Here is a 17,915-nt window from a genome sequence, read left to right as displayed (position 1 = left end):
TCCCCATCTACCAGGTCAAAGGTCAAAGAATCTCCCCATCTACCAGGTCAAAGGTCAAAGACTCTCCCCATCTACCAGGTCAAAGGTCAAAGACTCTCCCGTCTACCAACACATGCAGACATCTAGTCTAATGTAAGATCTAAAGCTCCCTGTGGTGATGACTCATTTATACCATAGAGTTTGACATTAATATGGATCTGACCACGGACCCCCATGTGAACATATTTGTACCAGGGACCCCCATGTGAACATATTTGTACCAGGGACCCCCATGTGAACATATTTGTACCAGGGACCCCCATGTGAACATATTTGTACCAGGGACCCCCATTTGAACATATTTGTACCAGGGACCCCCATGTGAACATATTTGTACCAGGGACCCCCATGTGAACATATTTGTACCAGGGACCCCCATTTGAACATATTTGTACCAGGGACCCCCGTGTGAACATATTTGTACCAGGGACCCCCATTTGAACATATTTGTACCAGGGACCCCCATGTGAACATATTTGTACCAGGGACCCCAACACAAGATTTGTGTTACAATTTTCAAATAGCCTATATATATTTACAAAAATACTTTCTTATTTTAAATCTGCATCGCGAAACATTGTGAGATCTGCTGTTTTCAAATGGCCAGTGTGTACATATAGGGTTAACATTTTTGAACTGATTTTGAGACCACTGTTTCTTTTGTTTTATTTTGACATCAAATTTAGATTTTATTTTAGTCAGTCTTTTGAATGAATGAATGAATTTAGTTTTAGTCATATTTTAGTCATCTGAAATGTTTTAGTGTTAGTCTAGTTTTAGTCGACTAAATATAAGAGGTTAGTCGACTAAATCTATACAGGTAATTTAGTCGACTAAAATGTATTTCGGTGGGCCTTGGTGGCGTCGTAATGGGTGATTTTACACTCGGTGCATGCTGAAAATAGCCGATCTACAAGCTTGCAGTGCGGCGCGTTGTGAGCTTGTAGATCTGCTATTTTCAGCATGTAACCAAGCATAAAATGACTTGTCTTTTAGTTCTACTGGATCTCTTCTCCACCCTAAGATTTTACTCTAGTTTTCATTTGATGAGGAAATTGTCAGTATTGTCTTATAGTTTTAGTCATCATGTTAGTCTTCCTTAGTGGAAAAAGGTGGTCGGCGAACATTTTCCGTCATAGTTTTAGTCGACAAAATCAACACTAACTGGTTCTCAAAGTGTGGTCCAGGGTCCCCCGGGGGTCCTTGAGGGGGTTCCAGGGGGTCCTAGAAGCTAAATGATCAAATATTAGCCATATATTACTTTACTACAGTATTTGAAAATATCAGATCTACAAGCTCACAATGCATTGGGTCAAAGGTCAAATGCATGGGCGGGGTGTTGACATGACAACGTCCAGGAGCTGTAATGTGTGATGTCACTGTGATGCTTATATACATCACCACGATGATGTCACCGTGATGTCATGAGTTACTCATGCCCAAATATGGAGTCCATGATGTCAGACTCGGCTATAGTGTCAAAGTACCCCGTGGTGACGGTGGTAACCATGACAACCTGCACTCACTCAAACATGTTGAGTAACCATGGCCACCTGATGATGTCACCCTCACATAGAGCCTCTATCTCTGCTCACACAGACCAGGGGGGCAGTCAGCCAGATATTTCGTGAAGCCTCATTTGAAATCGGTAGTTCATATAATGGCCTGTTGTGGCGCTGGACTGGACCCAAAAAGCCCCATAGCTCCATAGAGGCCCATGTATTTTGGCCCAACTTCACCTAGACTGTATTACCTTAATAAACATGGTCATGAATACTTTCTTCTTCCAGTCACTAGTTTAAAGTCTCATTTCTAATGTCATAATATTCTTTTTGGAAAATTATGGTCCCATTAATTAAAAAAATGACCATAAAGTCGCGTATGTTCTGAGGGGCGTGGCTACCGTTACAGTCTATGATCGGGATTCCCCTCCCACTCAAGAGTCTTCTCCTCCCACTCGAGTCAAAATAAAAACCAACGGAGAAGAAGGGGGGAAGTCCCGCCTCGTTGTCTGGGCAGCCAATGACCAGCTGGTACAAAACGGAGCCAGCCAATGGCCAGCTGGTACCAAAAGATGGCGACTTACATCAGGAATTAGCATATCATTACAGGCTTCATTTTACGTTCATGTTAGACCCGGGGAACGCTTTGTCCATATTTTTTACAGTCTATCAGACGCACTGAGGAGGAGGAGGAGGAGGAGGAGGAGGAGGGGTATAACCTGAACCCAGCATAGAGACGTTGAGTGGGCGTGGTCTGGAAGGTGTACAGGTGTCTCAGAAAGTCAGTGTAGAAGGACAGAGTCCCAGCGGGACCGTCCACATACACTGATACTCTGTTGGAGCCTCTATAGGCAAAGACAGGGAGGACAGTCTGCTGTCCGTTGTGTCTGACAGAGTACCTGGAACCACCATCACCATCACAGTCCAGAATCCAGGACTTGTCATTCCATCCAAGCCAACAGTCATCACCACGTCCTTTCCTGCTGATTGTTCCGTCGGCTACTCCTATATAAACCCTTCCACTGCACTGTACCTTCCAGGAACAGCATCCAGTCACACTCTGTGTACTCAGAACCTGATACCAGTAATCAAACCTGTCAGGGTGATCAGGAGGATCCTGACCCCCTGAACCCCCTGACCTCCATGTGACCTCCCTGTTGCCCCCAGACAGAGAGAGGTCTCTGTGTGCTGTGTTTGTGTCCAGTGTGAGACGCTGGAAATCTGATGAGAAAACAACACAGGAGACATTAAATACATCATTCACTGACTGACACACACGCACAAATGCACATGCACGGTCGGACCCTTGCGCACAGACACACACACACACACACACACACACACACACACACACACACACACACACACACACACACACACACACACACACACACACACAAACATGCACGGTCGCACACACACACACACACACACACACACACACACACACACACACACACACACACACACACACACACACACACACACACACACACACACACACATGCAGGGTTGCACACACGCACAGTCACACACACACACACACGTGCACAGTCACACACACACACACACACATGCAGGGTTGCACACACGCACAGTCACACACACACGTGCACAGTCACACACACACACACATGCGCGGTCACACACATGCGCGGTCACACACACATGCGCGGTCACACACACTCACGGTCACACACACACAGTCGCAGTCACACACACACTCACAGTCGCACACACACATGCGCGGTCACACACACACACGCACGGTCACACACACACTCACGGTCACACACACAGTCGCAGTCACACACACACATGCGCGGTCACACACACACTCACAGTCACACACATGCGCGGTTACACACGTGCACACAGTCGCGCTCACACACACATGCGCGGTCACACACCCACACACGCACGGTCACACACACACACACACATGCGCGGACTGTCTCTCTGTGTACGTGTCTGTCTCTATGTGTACGTGTCTGTCTCTCTGTGTACGTGTCTGTCTCTCTGTGTACGTGTCTGTCTCTATGTGTACGTGTCTGTCTCTCTGTGTACGTGTCTGTCTCTCTGTGTACGTGTCTGTCTCTCTGTGTACGTGTCTGTCTCTCTGTGTACGTGTCTGTCTCTATGTGTACCATAGACTGTAAAAAATATGGACAAAGTTCCCCGGGTCTAACATGGACGTAAAATGAAGCCTGTTATTCCTGCACTGTAAGTCGCCATCTTTCTAGATCCGTTTAGGCCCAGCTGGCCATTGGCTGGCTCCGTTTGGGCCCAGCTGGCCATTGGCTGCCCAGACAACGAGGCGGAACTTCCCCCCTTCTTCTCCGTTGGTTTTTATTTTGACTCGAGTGGGTGGGGAATCCCGATCATAGACTGTAACGGTAGCCACGCCCCTCAGAACATACGCGACTTTATGGTCATTTATTTGATAAATGGGACCATCATTTTCCAAAAAGAATATTATGACATTAGAAATGAGACTTTAAACTAGTGACTGGAAGCAGAAAGTATTCATGACCATGTTTATTAAGGTAATACAGTCTAGGTGAAGTTGGGCCCAAATACATGGACTTCTATGGGGCTATGGGTTTTTCTGGGTCCAATGACAGCGCCACAACAGGCCATTATATGAACTTTCAGGAGTTTCAGGCTTCACAAAATATCTGTCTGACTGCCCCCCTGATGTGTACGTGTCTGTCTCTCTGTGTACGTGTCTGTCTCTATGTGTACGTGTCTGTCTCTATGTGTACGTGTCTGTCTCTATGTGTACGTGTCTGTCTCTCTGTGTACGTGTCTGTCTCTCTGTTTACGTGTCTGTCTATATGTGTACGTGTCTGTCTCTCTGTGTACGTGTCTGTCTCTATGTGTACTGCTGAAAATTTGCTGAAAATTTTTACACTTGCTGAAAATAGCTGATCTACAAGCTCACAACGCGATGCAACGCAACGCGTTGTGAGCTTGTAGATCAGCTATTTTCAGCAAGTGTAAAAACACTCATTACGACGGCATCAAGACCCGCCAAAATACATTTTAGTCGACTAAATCACCTGTAGATTTAGTCGACTAAAATCTTATGACATTTAGTTCACTAAAACTAGACTAACACTAATACATTCCAGGTGACTAAAATGTGACTAAAACTAAATGAAGTTTCAGTCCAAAGACTATGACTAAACTAAAATAGAAATTTGCTGCCAAAAACAACACTGTATTATTATTATTATGTGTACATGTCTGTCTCTATGTGTACGTGTCTGTCTCTCTGTGTACGTGTCTGTCTCTATGTGTACGTGTCTGTCTCTGTGTATGTGTCTGTCTCTATGTGTACGTGTCTGTCTCTCTGTGTACGTGTCTGTCTCTATGTGTACGTGTCTGTCTCTATGTGTATGTGTCTGTCTCTCTATGTACGTGTCTGTCTCTCTGTGTACGTGTCTGTCTCTACGTGTACGTGTCTGTCTCTCTGTGTACGTGTCTGTCTCTATGTGTACGTGTCTGTCTCTATGTGTACGTGTCTGTCTCTCTGTGTACGTGTCTGTCTCTATGTGTACGTGTCTGTCTCTACGTGTACGTGTCTGTCTCTCTGTGTACGTGTCTGTCTCTATGTGTACGTGTCTGTCTCTATGTGTACGTGTCTGTCTCTACGTGTACGTGTCTGTCTCTATGTGTACGTGTCTGTCTCTGTGTACGTGTCTGTCTCTATGTGTACGTGTCTGTCTCTATGTGTACGTGTCTGTCTCTATGTGTACGTGTCTGTCTCTATGTGTACGTGTCTGTCTCTATGTGTACGTGTCTGTCTCTATGTGTACGTGTCTGTCTCTATGTGTACGTGTCTGTCTCTCTGTGTACGTGTCTGTCTCTCTGTGTACGTGTCTGTCTCTCTGTGTACGTGTCTGTCTCTACGTGTACGTGTCTGTCTCTATGTGTACGTGTCTGTCTCTCTGTGTACGTGTCTGTCTCTATGTGTATGTGTCTGTCTCTATGTGTACGTGTCTGTCTCTATGTGTATGTGTCTGTCTCTATGTGTACGTGTCTGTCTCTCTGTGTACGTGTCTGTCTCTATGTGTACGTGTCTGTCTCTATGTGTACGTGTCTGTCTCTACGTGTACGTGTCTGTCTCTATGTGTATGTGTCTGTCTCTCTGTGTACGTGTCTGTCTCTATGTGTACGTGTCTGTCTCTACGTGTACGTGTCTGTCTCTATGTGTATGTGTCTGTCTCTATGTGTATGTGTCTGTCTCTCTGTGTACGTGTCTGTCTCTATGTGTACGTGTCTGTCTCTATGTGTACGTGTCTGTCTCTACGTGTACGTGTCTGTCTCTATGTGTATGTGTCTGTCTCTCTGTGTACGTGTCTGTCTCTATGTGTACGTGTCTGTCTCTATGTGTATGTGTCTGTCTATATGTGTCTGTCTCTCTGTGTACGTGTCTGTCTCTCTGTGTACGTGTCTGTCTCTATGTGTACGTGTCTGTCTCTATGTGTACGTGTCTGTCTCTATGTGTACGTGTCTGTCTCTATGTGAACGTGTCTGTCTCTCTGTCCGAGCACGGAAAGCTGCAACGCGGTAACTCTGTCATTTCTCAACCATTTCGGACACGCAAAGGCTTGCCAGAACCGTCCCGGCCCCCTGGGTACGTTCCTGGGGGTCAGGATGTTCCGGGGACCCCCACACGGTAACTCTGTCCTTTTCAAAGTACAGCATAGAGCACAGCCCACTACAATACAGTACAGAGCAGTAACTATACCAATAAATGTATAGTTGCACCGCTCAGTTCACACAAGTGTGATTTTTATTTCCAGTTGTCTCGTATGGCGTCAAATGGAGCGTGGAACAATGCACATGATCAACACGGAGATCACTTGTGACTTTCTAACAAAAACGAGACACACCTGTGATCCGCACACATCACGGCTCTGCACCACCTTTCATGCATCGCACGTCACAATTTAACTCATGCCAAATATAGACGAAATACATGTTATTTACGACCAGGTTAGTGAATGAGGCCCATTGTTTCTGTCAAACCACATGACCTCATCTTGATGGTGTTAAGGACCAGGCCAAGAGCACAGAGTAGAGAGCACAAGAGTTTTCAGGACAACATCAACCAAGTATACAACAGTGTATAAAATGTTAACGTGTGATGTTGACACAGACAGACAGATACTCACGTTTTGAAATGAGTGTAGAATTAAACCTATCTTCTCCTCCATGTTTCACTCTGTAGGAAGTAGAACAACAATGCATCAATGTCTGACTGTCTAACACAACGTCTCCACTAGCTGACACTACAGTGTTTCACTCTATAGGAAGTAGAACAACAATGCATCAATGTCTGACTGTCTAACACAACGTCTCCACTAGCTGACACTACAGTGTTTCACTCTGTAGGAAGTAGAACAACAATGCATCAATGTCTGACTGTCTAACACAACGTCTCCACTAGCTGACACTACAGTGTTTCACTCTGTAGGAAGTAGAACAACAATGCATCAATGTCTGACTGTCTAACACAACGTCTCCACTAGCTGACACTACAGTGTTTCACTCTGTAGGAAGTAGAACAACAATGCATCAATGTCTGACTGTCTAACACAACGTCTCCACTAGCTGACACTACAGTGTTTCTCCTATCATTATCTTGGCCCTGCAGCTCATCCAGACATACTCACTGCTGCCCAGTTTGGATCTCATCACCTCCTCAGACTCCACCTTAACCCCTAAAGCACTCCATTCTCCTTTTATACCTTCTTGATGCAACGTTACTATGCACATATATCTTGGATATGTCTTGTTCTTAAATTAGATTATTTTTGTTGTTTAGAGTACACATTTTTAGAGTTTCTTTGAGGCACTGCATTGTTCTCTCTGCATGCATGGCGTTGTGTCAGAGTGAATACACTGTAAAGGGAAACACTGCACTGTCCAACATGGACACAGCCCGAGTCTACTCACTTGCAGTTCTCCAGGACTGAATCATTCACCACGTTGAGGCTCAGGTCCAACTCTCTTAGGGAGGGATTAGAGCTTACAGCTGAGGCCAGAGCTTCACAGCATCTCTCTAACAAGCCGCAGTGAGCCAGTCTGAAACACCAGATGGAATCATACATGAATGAATGAATTAATTAATTAATGAATTAATTACTGAATGAATGAATGAATGAATGAATGACACATTTATAATATGCATTATTCCTGGATGTAAAACCTGCTTCAAGGACTCTCTTGTCCCACTTAGGGTGCCTTCACACCTGGATGTTTTAGTTCCATTAAAACAAACCCTGAACCCCCAACATAATCATATTTGAACTGGGACCCCCAAAAGACTTATATATTGAACTGGGAGCCCCCAAAAGACTTATATATTGAACTGGGACCCCCAAAAGACTTATATATTGAACTGGGACCCCCCAAAAGACGTATATATTGAATTGGGACCCCCCAAAAGACTTACATATTGAACTGGGACCCCCCCATCCTTAGAAGCACTTGCAATTGTAACCATACATTAACCCTGCAGCAAATCTAGGGGTTTATCTCTAACCTGTACACATGACCATAACATAATTATGTTAGCGTGATGATTAAGTTTAAAACGAGTCTGGATGTCATCTTGAATGAGATTAAAAACGGATGATTTCTGTAATCAGTAGCAGCTGTGTTTGGACGGACGCGCAGGGATGGGACTCAAACGGGTGAGCTTCATTTTCATTGGCTTTCATTGATGTGTATCTCTACACGTCATCAGTCATCACGCAGCACGTTTTAGTTTTAAGGAAGTAATTACATTTTTATTTTTATGGACTTTTGATATAAAAACACACACAAATGAGAATTTCGGCATGCATCCATTGTTAGGTATGCCAATATGATGACCACGGATATGCTCTAAAAGTGTTTCACTACACCTTTAATGTGAAAATATTACTAAACTACAAGCTCACAAAACCTCACAGTGAGCTTGCAGGTCGGCTATTTTCACGATGTTTGGCTCTTTCTTCCGTAATATTAGTATTATTATAATATAATTTAGAAGGTCGATAACTGTGGCGTAGCTACAACGGGTCGCAAGTCAGAAATAGCCGATCTACAACTCCTCTACGCGTTGTGAGAAACTCTGTTATATGATGAAGTAGCCGATATTCACCTTAAAGGGATATTACACTTTTAAACATGTTTGGGGTAATTTTAACATCTACTCAGGGACATAGGCTTGGGTTAACATGATATCAAGCTTATTAATACATTCTCACCACAGCATTCATATTATATTCACATAATACAGTACATAATAAAACAGAAGTGATCAAAATATGGTAAATGTATCTTACTTTAGAACTTCCAGTCTACAGTGTGGGCTCTTCAGTGAAGCACAGAGCAGCTCCACTCGTTCTGAGAGTCCTGAGTCCTGCAGGTCGTTTTCACTGAGGTCCAATTCTCTCAAATGGGAAGGATTAGAGCTGAGAGCTGAAGACACAGCTTCAACGTCTGTCTTTCTGAGTTTACAGCCAGCAAGTCTGTGAATGCAGATTAAATAAGAGATTATAAAAACAAATTATACCTAAATAATCATATCTGAACTTGGGAGACCCCTACCTGACAAGCACTTGGAATTATAGGCATTACTTTCAGTTTCACTGATACATATTGTGAAAATAGCCAAACTACAAGCTCACAATGCCTCACAGTGAGCTTGTAGATTAGCTATTTTCACGATGTTTGGCTCTTTCTTCCGTAATATTAGTATTATTATAATATAATTTAGAAGGTCGATAACTGTGGCGTAGCTACAACGGGTCGCAAGTCAGAAATAGCCGATCTACAACTCCTCTACGCGTTGTGAGAAACTCTGTTATATGATGAAGTAGCCGATATTCACCTTAAAGGGATATTACACTTTTAAACATGTTTGGGGTAATTTTAACATCTACTCAGGGACATAGGCTTGGGTTAACATGATATCAAGCTTATTAATACATTCTCACCACAGCATTCATATTATATTCACATAATACTTATACAGTACATAATAAAACAGAAGTGATCAAAATATGGTAAATGTATCTTACTTTAGAACTTCCAGTCTACAGTGTGGGCTCTTCAGTGAAGCACAGAGCAGCTCCACTAGTCCTGAGTCCTGCAGGTCGTTTTCACTGAGGTCCAATTCTCTCAAATGGGAAGGATTAGAGCTGAGAGCTGAAGACACAGCTTCAACGTCTGTCTTTCTGAGTTTACAGCCAGCAAGTCTGTGAATGCAGATTAAATAAGAGATTATAAAAACAAATTATACCTAAATAATCATATCTGAACTTGGGAGACCCCTACCTGACAAGCACTTGGAATTATAGGCATTACTTTCAGTTTCACTGATACATATTGTGAAAATAGCCAAACTACAAGCTCACAATGCCTCACAGTGAGCTTGTAGATTAGCTATTTTCACAATGTTTGCGACTTTCTTCCATAATATTTGACAATTTGGTTTTAAAAATGTTTTAAAAGTAATTTAATTGTACCTTAAATCCTAAACCACACCAAAGGGTCAGGTCGGGACAAAACCTTTTCTTTCTTTTGGTTTTTACATCAACCACACCAATGCAACTCAATGAGTTTCATTGGTGTGGTTTATCTTTAAAAAGAACACTTTGTCCCGACCCAACCCTTTGGTGTGGTTTGGGCTTTAGAAATGTACAGATACTCTGTATACTGTACACTTATACTGTTGGTTTGTCTACTGTTCAGTGAGAAAACAATGCTGCACATTAAGCTAATCCTCTGGGGACCCCCTTGGGGGTCCAGACCCTCAGTTTGGGAACCACAGACCTAGACTAATAGAATGATAATTGATTAGTACAGTAGGTAGATGCAGACTATTGATTATGTATTAATGCGTACCACGGTAAAGCTCGATAACTGTGGCGTAGCTACAAGGGGTTGAACGCGCTGTGATTCAATTCAGTTCAATTTTATTAAAGTGTCGACTCACAATAAGTTGTCTCAAGACACTTTACATGTAGAGCAGAGAACCAACATAGATCCCACCCTGAGCATTAAGACATTTGGAGACAGTGAGCTTGTAGATCAGCTATTTTCGGTGCGCAACCACATTGTATGTCGAAGTAGCCTATACATTTGCCTTAAAGGGATATTACGTGTTCAATATAAAGCTTATTAATACATTCTCACCACAGCATTCATATTATATTCACATAATACAGTACATAATAAAACAGAAGTGATCAAAATAAATGTGGTAAATGTATCTTACTTTAGAACTTCCAGTCTACAGTGTGGGCTCTTCAGTGAAGCACAGAGTCCTGAGTCCTGCAGGTCGTTTTCACTGAGGTCCAATTCTCTCAAATGGGAAGGATTAGAGCTGAGAGCTGAAGACACAGCTTCAACGTCTGTCTTTCTGAGTTTACAGCCAACAAGTCTGTGAATGCAGATTAAATAAGAGATTATAAAAACAAATGATTCCTAGTTCACTGTCATTGAAGTTAACTAAAACATCTCCTATCTAGTTATCCAGAGATATATCACCACTTGACAACACCGAATGACTGTACAGAGGAAGATAGACATTTTGATATCAAAGACTTCAACCAGCAGTTGAAGTTGAAGTTGAAATGAAGACTGAACAACAACATTGCATATTTACTGCCTAAACGGTGTAAAAGCTTTACAAACAAGCTGCTGGAGACCAGCATTTAGTCTCTATTTCTGTTCCCTGTCTCCTCAAGCTGGGCCACAGCTGTAGGCTTTACTGTTAGTTTGAATTTACCCCAATATTATAATATAACCTACAATATTATAACATTTCATAACCTACAATATTATAACATTTCACAATATACAAAATTATAACATTTCATAACATACAATATTATAACATTTCATAACCTACAATAGTATAACATTTCATAACATACACAATGTTATAAGTCCAGTGTTGTTTTTGGCAGCACATTTTGATTTTAGTTTTTGTCATAGTCTCTTGAATAGCTTTCATTTAGTTTTAGTCACATTTTAGTCACCTGGAATGTTTTAGTGTTTGGTCTAGTTTTAGACACCAGCTCAGTGGCCTTGTGGTTAGAGTGTCCGCCCTGAGACTGGGAGGTCGGGGTTCGATCCCTGGCCAGGTCATACCAAAGACTCTAAAAATGGGACCCAGTGCCTCCCTGCTTGACACTCAGACACAAGGGTTGGATTGGGGGTATAAGTCCCTGCGACATACTAGCGTCATGTCCAGGGGGTGTACTTGTACATCAAGCTGCCTCACACTACAGAAACAGGAGATAGGCTCCTGCCCTATGGGCCTCATGGCTCGGCAAGACTACTTACTTACTAGTTTTAGTCGACTAAATGTCATAAGACTTTAGTCGACTAAATCTACAGTTGATTTAGTCGACTAAAATGTATTGTGGCGGGCCTTGATGTCATCATGACTGATTTTGGCTGAAAATAGTCGATCTACGAGGCTCACAACAGGTCGCAGCATTGTGAGCTTGTTAAAGAATTATGAAAGAATTATCCAATGTGGTAAATTTTTCTTTTCTTTTTTGTTAACCCAAGAAAAGGAAATGAGCAGCTCCAAACGTTGCATCAAACATATGCACAGATATAAGAAGTGTTTTATATTATTAATATTGATCCTATTCACAAGCAACAACTGTTAACTTATGCTCCTTTAACGGAGTAATTAAAAGAACCGTGGCAGTTAAAATATCATTATTGAATCTGGAGCTTAGACAAACTATGTTGCTTATAACTTAAGTTGTCCATGGATATTCAGCCATTATTCAGCATTGATAATTGCATTCGCCAGCTACTACACTTAGGACAACATTATCTTTAAATTATTGCCAGGATGTGTGTTGTGCACCTTCATGCTAGACAGACGATGACACACACATGGTCCCTGGAGGATGGACCCTACAGATCATATCACACACATGGTCCCTGGAGGATGGAGCCTACAGATCATATCACACACATGGTCCCTGGAGGATGGACCCTACAGATCATATCACACACATGGTCCCTGGAGGATGGACCCTACAGATCATATCACACACATGGTCCCTGGAGGATGGACCCTTCAGATCATATCACACACATGGTCCCTGGAGGATGGACCCTACAGATCATATCACACACATGGTCCCTGGAGGATGGACCCTACAGATCAAGATCATATCACACACATGGTCCCTGGAGGATGGACCCTACAGATCATATCACACATGGTCCCTGGAGGATGGACCCTACAGATTAAGTGACTCCATGGCCTTTCCCTCTAGGTCAACTTTGTACCACTTTCAAAAGCTTTGGCTGTTTTTTTATATTACATCGCATCGAAGGACTCGCTTTGATAATTAACCAGACCTACAAGCTGTCAATGTGTTGCGATGCAAAGCATTGTATGCTTATAGATCTGTGAGTGACACCTTTCAACTTGTTCTACTGAGTGCTTTCACCACAGTGAAGCGGATTTAACGTTGGGTATGTTGGCTGTCTTTTATGGTGTTAAAAGGGGCATGGAACAATGCAGAACAATGCAGACAATACACACAATACCCATAATACCCTACAATACCACTAATCACTATTTGAAATGCAACTTTTATGCCAACCTTCATTTATAATTATAGTGTTAACTGTAATGGCAGATTGACTCTAGGATGTTTCTATTCACTTGACTACTAACCGAGCCTTTCTGCAGTTCCTCACAGCTGGGATCAGTCTCCTTCGCCCCTCCTCTGATGTGTTGTATTTGTCCAGGTCCAACTCTTCCAGAACCTCCTCTGACATCTGCAGCATGACGGCCAGAGCTGAACACTGGGTCTCAGACAGTTTCTCTGTTCTGTTCTCTGACTTCAGGAACTGTTGGATCTTCTGATGTAGTGAGTGGTCGTTCATCTCCATCAGACAGTTTGGGAACCACAGACCTAGACTAATAGAGTGATAATAGATTAGTACAGTAGGTAGATGCATATTGAATACGTATTAATGCGTACCACGGTAAAGCTCGATAACTGTGGCGTATCTACAAGGGGTTGGAGGGGTTGAACGTCGAAAATAGCCGATCTGCAAGCTCACAAGTGTTGTGTCCTCGCCGCGCTGTGATTCAATTCAGTTCAATTTTATTAAAGTGTCGACTCACAACAAGTTGTCTCAAGACACTTTACATGTAGAGCAGAGAACCAACATAGATCCCACCCTGAGCATTAAGACATTTGGAGACAGTGAGCTTGTAGATCAGCTATTTTCGGTGCACAACCACGTTGTATGTCGAAGTAGCCTATACATTTGCCTTAAAGGGATATTACATGATCAATATCAAGCTTATTAATACATTCTCACCACAGCATTCATATTATATTCACATAATACAGTACATAATAAAACAGAAGTGATCAAAATAAATGTGGTAAATGTATCTTACTTTAGAACTTCCAGTCTACAGTGTGGGCTCTTCAGTGAAGCACAGAGTCCTGAGTCCTGCAGGTCGTTTTCACTGAGGTCCAATTCTCTCAAATGGGAAGGATTAGAGCTGAGAGCTGAAGACACATCTTCAACGTCTGTCTCACTGAGTTCACAGCCAGCAAGTCTGTGAATGCAGATTAAATAAGATATTATCAAAACAAATTATACCAAATACCCTGACAAGCAAGAATTGTAGGCATTTAATTTAGTTTGACTCAGCTGCACAGATACATGTTGTGTTTGCGTCTTCCGTAATATTCGCCTATTTACCAAATTGGTTTAAAAAATATTTTAAAAGTCATTAAATTGTACCTTTAGAAATGTGCAGATACTAGTCTGTATGCACTTAAACTGTTACTGTTGAGTGAGAAACCACACTAGTTAAGCTAATCATCTGGGGACCCCCTTGGGGGTCCAGACCCTCAGTTTGGGAACCACAGACCTAGACTAATAGAATGATAATAGATTAGTACAGTAGGTAGATGCATTATATTGATTATGTGTTGATCTGTTGCGTACCTCAGTAAAGCTTGATAACTGTGGCGTAGCTACAACGGGTCGCACGTATAAAATAGACAATCTACAAGCTCACCAGCATTGCGTCCTCGACGCGTTGTGAGTTTGTACATCAGCTGTTTATGGTGTGTAATCCAGTTGTATGACGAAGTAGCTCAGAAGCTTATACATTTGCCTTAAAGGATTAATACACTTTCAAACCTATTTGGGTAATTTTAACATCTACTCAGGCCCATAAGCTTGGGTTACCTGCATGATATCAAGCTTATTAATATTCTCACCACAGCAATCATATTATATTCACATAATACAGTACATAATAAAACAGAAGTGATCAAAATAAATGTGGTAAATCTATCTTACTTTAGAACTTCCAGTCTACAGTGTGGGCTCTTCAGTGAAGCACAGAGTCCTGAGTCCTGCAGGTCGTTTTCACTGAGGTCCAATTCTCTCAAATGGGAAGGATTAGAGCTGAGAGCTGAAGACACATCTTCAACGTCTGTCTTTCTGAGTTCACAGCCAGCAAGTCTGTGAATGCAGATTAAATAAGAGATTATCAAAACAAATTATACCGAATACCCTGACAAGCAAGAATTGTAGGTATTTCATTTAGTTTGACTCGGCTGCACAGATACATGTTGTGTTTGAGTCTTCCGTAATATTCGCCAATTTACCAAATTGGTTTTAAAAATGTTTTAAAAGTCATTAAATTGTACCTTTAGAAATGTGCAGATACTAGTCTGTATACACTTAAACTGTTACTGTTGAGTGAGAAACCACACTAGTTAAGCTAATCATCTGGGGACCCCCTTGGGGGTCCAGACCCTCAGTTTGGGAACCACAGGCCTAGACTAATATAATGATAATTGATTGGTACAGTGGGAACCACAGGCCTAGACTAATATAATGATATTTGATTGGTACAGTAGGTAGATGCAGGATATTGATTATGTGTTGATCTGTTGCGTACCTCAGTAAAGCTTGATAACTGTGGCGTAGCTACAACGGGTCGCACGTACACAATAGACAATCTACAAGCTCACAAGTGTTGTGTCCTCGACGCGTTGTGATTCAATTCAGTTACATTTTATTAAAGTGTCGACTCACAACAAGTTGTCTCAAGACACTTTACATGTAGAGCAGAGAACCAACATAGATCCCAGAGCATTAAGACATTTGGAGACAGTGAGCTTGTAGATCAGCTATTTTCGGAGCGCAACCACGTTGTATGTCGAAGTAGCCTATACATTTGCCTTAAAGGGATATTACACGATCACTATCAAGCTTATTAATACATTCTCACCACAGCATTCATATTATATTCACATAATACAGTACATAATAAAACAGAAGTGATCAAAATAAATGTGGTAAATGTATCTTACTTTAGAACTTCCAGTCTACAGTGTGGGCTCTTCAGTGAAGCACAGAGTCCTGAGTCCTGCAGGTCGTTTTCACTGAGGTCCAATTCTCTCAAATGGGAAGGATTAGAGCTGAGAGCTGAAGACACATCTTCAACGTCTGTCTTTCTGAGTTCACAGCCAGCAAGTCTGTGAATGCAGATTAAATAAGAGATTATCAAAACAAATTATACCGAATACCCTGACAAGCAAGAATTGTAGGTATTTCATTTAGTTTGACTCGGCTGCACAGATACATGTTGTGTTTGAGTCTTCCGTAATATTCGCCAATTTACCAAATTGGTTTTAAAAATGTTTTAAAAGTCATTAAATTGTACCTTTAGAAATGTGCAGATACTAGTCTGTATACACTTAAACTGTTACTGTTGAGTGAGAAACCACACTAGTTAAGCTAATCATCTGGGGACCCCCTTGGGGGTCCAGACCCTCAGTTTGGGAACCACAGGCCTAGACTAATATAATGATAATTGATTGGTACAGTGGGAACCACAGGCCTAGACTAATATAATGATATTTGATTGGTACAGTAGGTAGATGCAGGATATTGATTATGTGTTGATCTGTTGCGTACCTCAGTAAAGCTTGATAACTGTGGCGTAGCTACAACGGGTCGCACGTACACAATAGACAATCTACAAGCTCACAAGTGTTGTGTCCTCGACGCGTTGTGATTCAATTCAGTTACATTTTATTAAAGTGTCGACTCACAACAAGTTGTCTCAAGACACTTTACATGTAGAGCAGAGAACCAACATAGATCCCAGAGCATTAAGACATTTGGAGACAGTGAGCTTGTAGATCAGCTATTTTCGGAGCGCAACCACGTTGTATGTCGAAGTAGCCTATACATTTGCCTTAAAGGGATATTACACGATCACTATCAAGCTTATTAATACATTCTCACCACAGCATTCATATTATATTCACATAATACAGTACATGATAAAACAGAAGTGATCAAAATAAATGTGGTAAATGTATCTTACTTTAGAACTTCCAGTCTACAGTGTGGGCTCTTCAGTGAAGCACAGAGTCCTGAGTCCTGCAGGTCGTTTTCACTGAGGTCCAATTCTCTCAAATGGGAAGGATTAGAGCTGAGAGCTGAAGACACAACTTCAACGTCTGTCTTTCTGAGTTTACAGCCAACAAGTCTGTGAATGCAGATTAAATAAGAGATTATAAAAACAAATGATTCCTAGTTCACTGTCATTGAAGTTAACTAAAACATCTCCTATCTAGTTATCCAGAGATATATCACCACTTGACAACACCGAATGACTGTACAGAGGAAGATAGACATTTTGATATCAAAGACTTCAACCAGCAGTTGAAGTTGAAGTGAGTGAAATGAAGACTGACCAACAACATTGCATATTTACTGCCTAAACGGTGTAAAAGCTTTACAAACAAGCTACTGGAGACCAGCATTTAGTCTCTATTTCTGTTCCCTGTCTCCTCAAGCTGGGCCACAGCTGTAGGCTTTACTGTTAGTTTGAATTTACCCCTATATTATAATATTGCATAACCTACAATATTATAACATTTCATAACCTACAATATTATAACATTTCATAACCTACAATTTTATAACATTTCATAATATACATTATAACATTTCATAACCTACAATATTATAACATTTCATAACATACAATATTATAACATTTCATAACATACAATATTATAACATTTCATAACCTACAATATTATAACATTTCATAACATACACAATGTTATAAGTCCTGTCCAGTGTTGTTTTTGGCAGCACATTTTGATTTTAGTTTTTGTCATAGTCTCTTGAATAGCTTTCATTTAGTTTTAGTCACATTTTAGTCACCTGGAATGTTTTAGTGTTTGGTCTTGTTTTAGACACCAGCTCAGTGGCCTTGTGGTTAGAGTGTCCGCCCTGAGACTGGGAGGTCATGGTTCGATCCCTGGC

General features: G+C 41.6%; 1 protein-coding gene across 1 annotated transcript in view; it reads right to left on the bottom strand.

Moving 5' to 3' along the window:
- The window catches only part of LOC310861435 (protein NLRC3-like), a gene marked incomplete at its 3' end in the record, with an annotated part of 28,398 nt that overhangs the window by 1,664 nt on the left and 8,819 nt on the right, over positions 1 to 17,915 (bottom strand). The window contains exons 5-10 of the mRNA XM_083768865.1: positions 13,571 to 13,599; positions 13,261 to 13,364; positions 9,623 to 9,714; positions 8,885 to 9,070; positions 7,509 to 7,637; positions 2,221 to 2,695 (exon numbers count right to left, since the gene is read on the bottom strand). Coding sequence (XP_083624991.1) covers positions 2,221 to 2,695; positions 7,509 to 7,637; positions 8,885 to 9,070; positions 9,623 to 9,714; positions 13,261 to 13,364; positions 13,571 to 13,599 — 1,015 coding nt within the window. The remainder of the gene's footprint in view (positions 1 to 2,220; positions 2,696 to 7,508; positions 7,638 to 8,884; positions 9,071 to 9,622; positions 9,715 to 13,260; positions 13,365 to 13,570; positions 13,600 to 17,915) is intronic.

The sequence above is a fragment of the Protomyctophum parallelum genome (assembly GCF_964188405.1).
Source record: "Protomyctophum parallelum genome assembly, chromosome: 7".
NCBI lineage: Eukaryota > Metazoa > Chordata > Actinopteri > Myctophiformes > Myctophidae > Protomyctophum > Protomyctophum parallelum.
This window is presented reverse-complemented; position numbering and strand designations above follow the sequence as displayed.